The following is a 7120-nucleotide window of genomic DNA, read 5'->3' on the forward strand; positions in this document are numbered from 1 at the left end:
CCCATCCCTATCCCCTCTGCCTGCTGACCCCACAAGCCCCCCAATCCCACCAAACTTTCCTGCCCCCCCAAGCACCCTGTAGATATCACCTGCCCCCAATTGCCCTGATCCCCCCCACAGACCCTACCAGCCCCCAGTCTCCCCAACCCCTCCCACTGATGCTGCTTGACCTCCCAATCCCCCCTGTGGATGCTGACTGCCCCCTGACTGAATTCTCTGATCCAACTCCCACCCCCCTGGTGGACCCTACCTGTGCTCCCATCCCCAAAGCCTGCTTGCTTCCCCATCCCAACATACCTTAGATCAGGAGGCCATTTTTAACTTTCCCCTAACCTCCACAAATGTCTGTACACAGCCTCAGTGACTCAAAACAAGACAGCCTAATGGCCAGTTACAAAATAATGGGAGAGAAGTTGGCCAGAGAAGGTTGGCTCAACCTTCCAAGGAGCTCATCAAATTGCTTTAAACATCCTCTGGTGAAAGGCCAGGTAGCTATCAAACAGTTTTTGAAAAAGATAGTGATATCCACTATATCAGTGTGCCTGAAGGTTCTACTAGTTTCTTGTCTCTGCTCTGTGGCTGAAAGGGCATAGTTAAAACAAATATTCATGTGGACCACTTGTTGTTTTAAAACTTTTTCTTCTTGTTATGATTAAGCAGTACTCTTGTTTGAAGAAGGACATCTGGCCATTGTGTTGAACAACAGTCACAAGATCCCAAAGGGAAAACCAACAGCTGCTGAATAGTCTGACTGGTTGGGGTAAAAGAAAAAAAAAAAAAAAAGCACTGCGGCCTGAGACCTTAACCAATAATGGGATTATGCTCAAGGAAACGCAAAAGCATGAGACCTGAAGGCCCCCAAAAGAATCAGAGAGGGCTGAGGTATAGTTTACAATATGGCCATCATGCTAAAAAAAAAGTCCTTAGTCATAAAAAATAAAGTATTCCCAAGTTTTGTTTTTCATTACTCGTACTGTTGACCCCATTAAATATTTTGATTTAAACATACCAGTGATGATTTTTGATAGATTTTGTCCCCCCATTATCCCTCCCTTGCCCCAAAGAGTTACCATATGTTTTTATATGTAAGATAATGCTAATAAACTAGGTATGCTGACCACAGAAACCCATGCTATGACATCAGCTATGATTAATTCATTTTATTAGCTAAAATGTTAAATGTTTAGGACCTACCCCCTTATACATTCCATGCTAGAATGTATAAAGAACTATAGTGCCATAAATACACTTCCTAAAATAATATGCACTTCTTCTTAGTTTTCAGTTTCTCCAAATTTTTTTCAAACATGCTTCTTCTAGAAGTTCAACCTGCAAAAGAAACAAAACTATTTACCACTACAAGAAAGCAGACATGTTACTGATTTCCCTGTACAAAAACAAATATAAATATAAGACTGATATAGCAGTAGAATCCCACTAAAAATAAGTGGCGTGAATTACCAATACACTAAGGTTGCTTTGCACCATTCTGGGTACACAAAGTGATCTTGAATAGGGCTTAGCTGACTGCTAAAAAATCTCCCTGCCACTGCAAACTCCTAAGCCCCCCTTCAGTAAATGTCATAGGGGTTGCAATGAGCAAAAAAAGGTGCGCGGCTGCAGTATTTCTATACCCAGTACAGTCCTGGCTGTTCTGCCAGCCCTAGTGGCCACTGGCAACAGATAGATTACGGCTGTTTGGCTTCAAGGACTAGGGTCAGGGTCTAGACTGGAGATATGAAAGTCTAGGAAGAGAAACAGGAGCTTTCAAGAAAGGGTTTTCCTCTGCAGTACCTGGTATGAAAAATTTGGAAATTCTGCAGAAACTAGATCTCGATATCAAAAGCAATGAACTACATGTAATAAAAAAAGGTCACTAGTTTGAAGAGATGTAAAAATGTTCACTAGTAAAGTGTCACAGGAGATTCAATGTCACTTGCTCCTTAATCTCTGTCCTCCTTATTTTCCCCCTTTTCAGTGTTATCTCTCTCTCACCACTTGTTTAGCATGTTACATATTAGACATCTGATGACAAAAACCCTGGAGTCAAGATGGCAGTAAATGAGGTAGGCACACCAACAGTGCAAACAGGCATAACATCTGAATCTTTCCACAGGCTAACAGGGCTGAAATGTTTTGAAAACAGAGCAACTCAACCGAGGGCAGAGCTACAGCCCCTGCTGCATGCCCACCAAAGCATGTCAATACTACCATGCCAGCTGGCAGGCAGGCAGTGTTTTATTCTCCTGTCATGGGGCATGAAAGTATCATATTTGCCAGAATCCAAGACAAACTTTAAATTTAAGATGACTGCCTAATAATTAGATTCTATACATGGAAAATACATATATTTGCTACAATTTTTCATGTAAAGAATCCAATTATTGGAGGGTCATCTTAAATTCACTTCTCCAAAACAGACCCCAGCCTTTTGCCCTGCCAATGCCTGTGCTTGTCTGGCTGCCTGCATCCCCTGCCACTTGCCCCCTGACCCTGTATCACCTGCCTCCTCCACCCCTTCCCCACATGCCCATGCCTGCCCCACTGCTGCCTGTCACTCCGGCCAGCTGACCCCTTCCCCCTCACTATCTGTCCTCCTGCTCTTTGTCCCCTTATGCTTGTGCCAGGCAAGTACTCGAAGACAAGGCTTCTGCCCGCTTCCTCTCATGAGTACTGAGGATGGATTCAAGTAAATACCATAGATTGGTTGGTCTTGGGGTTCCATTCTGAACATGAAAGGGGAGAGCTGAGCAGATAGTCAATAAGCACTCCTCAGTACTGGACACTGCTGGGATCCCACAAGCTCCCAGTGCCTGCAGCAGCCAGACTGTTAGGAGCCCATGGAAGGGAAAAAGTGCACTGCATTGTGGTATGCCTGGAGGACCAACCTACCACATACACACTTGTTACAAAATAAAGCAGTATAAAATAGTACCTGTTCCCTACAGGTACATTTTTGTCATGCTTTGGAGAGTTTTACTGAATACATACATCTGTATGCTCACCTTTTAAAGCATTTCAAAGTCATTTTAACATTGTTTGAAATGTTTCAAATATTACAGCTGTCCACAGAATCTGTGATGCTGCAGCTGAAGAGTGCATGTTGTTTATTATGAAGAACTCATTTGTACATGTTAAAGCTGCAATGATATTAGACACGGGGAAACAGTGAGGCACAGTTTTGTCAGCTGACACTGGCAGATTCTCCGGTTTTAGAGCACCTAACAGTCAAGGTTTTAATGCATCTTACAGTAATTAACAATTTCAGAAGTTGAGCCTAACAGTAGTAGATGGGAAATGCATGTGTGAGAGATTTTTTTAAACTCATCTAAAATAATATTCTTAAAATTCATACTGTAAATTTGTTAAAGTAAAATATATTTATCTTATATTATTTCTTTGTAGTCCTTTGTTCCCAAAGGTTTTAAAAAAGAAACAACATTAATCTTCTGGGTGTGACAAGGAATGTACATATTTACCTACTTGATTTCTATTAGTCCTGTCTTGATAATAGGTACCTAGATTATTTTTGGGATTTATAGATCTTTTAGGAAAAATATTATTGACATTAATTTGCTCATAGTGTATGGACTATTTCATATGTATTGCAGCTGGCACTCATTTGTGTGAGATCAGTGGTGTTTAAAGTATTGTGCCGTTAAATTTAATTAGTAAACAAAGGTTATTTGGGATAGAAAAATAATTCTTAACATGGTACAAACCCCTTTAGGGAAGGCTGTGATCCGAGCACACTGGGTAAAAGCAAGAGATATATTGTGCAAAGATAATAACTACAGGTTCCATAATTACTTTTAGGTTGAAAAGGACAAGTGTTCAATTTAAGAGGTTAAACATCAAGAGGTACTTTGAAAAGGGAATATGCCTTCTGTGTACAGACTGGAAAGAAGATTGTTTAGATTTTTAATTAAGTATGTTGTAATGGAAAGATTATGTTTCACAATATTTTGATTAACTGACAATGTAGTATCCAAACATGCTACTCCAAATGTTTAAACACGTGAGAAAAAGGTCCCTGAAAGTAAAGAGGAGAAAAGAGAATGCTAATCAGCACACAAGCTAAGAAAATGTCAGACATATACAATTACCATGGAAGCTATTTAGGGATTTTTTAAAATTCTGCAGCTGTTTAGAATTTTCTACCATGTGACATTTTATCACATTTATCCAACAATTTGCCATTTAATGCAAGGACTGAACTTGCAATGCAAATTAGTCCAAATGCTACAGTCTACTTAAAACTGACTGATGTGTAGTTTCCAGCTGCCAGAACAATTGCTTTAGACTGTGGCAGCTTTTAAGATGCTTTCCTGACACCAGACCTTTCAAATGCATTGAGCAGTAATTTACTATTGTTGAGTCAAGTTCCCCAGATGTACCTGTAGTGAATGCATTTCATTTTCATATATTTACTGGTGACAGTCATAAAAATTCTAACATATATAACTTCTGTTCAATTTCAGCAAATCCAATTCTTTTCATTACCTTATAATTAGCAACCTACCAAATTCACAATTTTGCAATTGGTATGGAAACCAAAAATTTGGTGGGTCCCCTATGAAAAAATGTGAGGACTGAAAAAAACCTGAAAGATGTCCAACAAGTGTTGTGGGGAGGGGAGGAAAGAGTTGAAAACAAGCGGAAAGCCCTGGCATCCTGAAGCATGGGGAAGAGGGAGGGGAGATTTTCATGGTAGAACATGAAACCCCGCCCCACTCCTGACAGATGGCCATCTGTCAATCTCCAGGGAGGGGCCGAGGGTGCGGCTGCGGCTCTGCCATAAGCACTGCATTCGGACTGCTGAATCAGGGAGCAAGCCCAACAAATTAGGTACGTCCCTAATTATAATCTACATATTCCTTTTATTATAATCCTGAAACAATGCCTGCCTCAATTTTCTTGAATATGATTAAAAGCATTTTATCAAAACAACTTCCTGCCAATGTGACAGAAAGCCATGGCCCTATAGCTATGATGGGAATAAAAGCTTCAGCCCAACAATGCAGGCCTGATTATTTTTGTAGCATACATGGATCCCAATCCAAGGTCAAGACCTTTCCCAGATGATTTGTGTAACTGTTGCATAAGACTGGAGTGAACTTTACAAGAGAGTCCTCTGACCCTATCTTCCATTACCCACACATCTCTTTATAAAAAAAGGAAGATCTTAAATCCTATGAGAGGTTTCATAATACACATAAGACTGCCTTGGATGGGCATTTAAAGCTATAAAAGCACAGTAATATGCACCCCTAGAGAATAGGCTGTTTTAACTTTAGAAGCGAAAATATATTTGAGAAAAATACATAAATATATTTTTACAGAATGTTGCTGCCTACTAAGTAAGAAAGACCACTAACTAACGTGCTATAAAAAAAGGTTAAAAATACAAAACAATTTTGATTTGTAATTTGGAACATGATTCAAAGGTGATCACATATCATTTATACAATTCAAATGAACTGGAACACATTTTGTTGAAATGTTTATGCCCTTTTCTCTATACTTCTCAATGTATGGAAACAGCTTAGTATTAAAAAAAATGTACACTAGAGAATGTACGAACTTGCCTATCCAAAAAGACTTTGTAGAGACCTGAGAGTTGGTGAAGTAACAAAAAGCATTAAACAGATAAGAGCCTAAAAACTGAGCAACTGAAGGTATAACTGGGGGTGGAGGGGAGTGTTCAAGCTTCCTTGATTTAGCTGGCAAAACAGACTTTGGAAGGAAGCAAAAATCCTTTTTTTTTTTTTTTTGTGGTAAATATAGAAATATTCAGGATGGTGACTATTCTCTGGGTTCACGGGGGCCAGAACTAATAGTAATAGCCTGAAACTGCAACAAGGGGAAGCTAGGTCAGATATTAGAAAAAAAATTCAGGGTTGTCTGGAACTGCAGTTTTTCTTCTCTGTGACCCAGGTTTTTTCTACTGGAGAAAGAAAATTACAATGTGCCATAGCATGCTATTTTCTTTCTTACCTTAATAGCCATTTAAATGTTGTTTTATGTGTTAAAAACAGATTTCAGACTCATCCAAACAGGCACAGAGCAGCTGTTTACTCATGCCGCTTGAATGGCAATTAACTTGAAAAGGTGTGTGGAGGGTGCATCAGAATACTTCCCAGGTCCTTAACGTGGGACAGTGGGTTTGTACTTATGTAGTATCCCAGAATAAAAGGCTTTGTAGGCAAAATCCACTGTCTGTTTTCAACCTGTAATGGTGGCTAAGATTGCTTCCAGAGGCTGTGGAATCTCCATCAGGTTAGACAAACACTTGTCTGGAATGATTTAGACAGATATTTCTGCCTTGAGCAGCGGACTGGACTGGATGACATCACGAGGTTGCTTCAACCCTATGCCCATTTGCACTACATGGTGCCTCTACAATAGATTACATTTTTCTGTTAGCACCAGTGATGGCAATGTTCTTTGATATGGAAGGCACATGCCCACCAGGACCTGGCTTGAGATCAAGTAATTTACAGGGAAGAAATATCCATAAATAAAAACATTTTTAGACATCTGTTTCTATTTCTTTGATTGCAAAAGTCAATGGATGAAAAGGATTTTTTTAAATACTTAAGTATTTCAAGTAAATCATTAGATAGGAGTTTAATAGAATATTGTTAACCTTGACACATTACATTTTAATTGGAAGATGGAATCCATCCATAGTTTTGAAGATTTATTTTTTTTTGTGACATGAGATAGTTACCAAAGTGTCCATTTAGAATAAAGACAGGTACAACTTAAGAAAACTTAAAATGAAATATATTTCCCATCTTACTGTTGCTCTGTAGTTCTCTCACCTTTAATAATTAAATTGTTTAAGGATTAGGCATCATTTAAAGATGACTTAATTAAATCATCCGAATTCCATTTTCCCATTTTTCATACCTACTTGTTACTCTATACCTCTGTATTATTGTGCTCCCTGTTTCACAGGCGTTGCAGACACTTCTGTTGAACTCTGTTCAGGAGCAGCAGGCACTTCTGTTGAACTCTGTTTTGCAGGTGTGGTAGGCACTTCTCTGGAACCCTGTTTCACAGGAGTGGCTGGCACTTCACCATTGATACTTTCTAAAGCACTAACAGACATCAA

General features: G+C 39.3%; 1 protein-coding gene across 1 annotated transcript in view; it reads right to left on the reverse strand.

Annotated features, from left to right (window-relative positions):
• Positions 1 to 1145: 1145 nt before the first annotated feature.
• RELL1 (RELT like 1) overlaps positions 1146 to 7120 on the reverse strand; it is a gene marked incomplete at its 5' end in the record, with an annotated part of 75983 nt that continues 70008 nt past the window's right edge. Inside the window, 2 exons of the mRNA XM_019525850.1 lie at positions 1146 to 1329; positions 6920 to 7098. Coding sequence (XP_019381395.1) covers positions 6941 to 7098 — 158 coding nt within the window. The remainder of the gene's footprint in view (positions 1330 to 6919; positions 7099 to 7120) is intronic.

The sequence above is a fragment of the Gavialis gangeticus genome, unplaced genomic scaffold (genome assembly GCF_001723915.1).
Source record: "Gavialis gangeticus isolate Ggan-Ray unplaced genomic scaffold, GavGan_comp1, whole genome shotgun sequence".
Lineage (NCBI taxonomy): Eukaryota > Metazoa > Chordata > Crocodylia > Gavialidae > Gavialis > Gavialis gangeticus.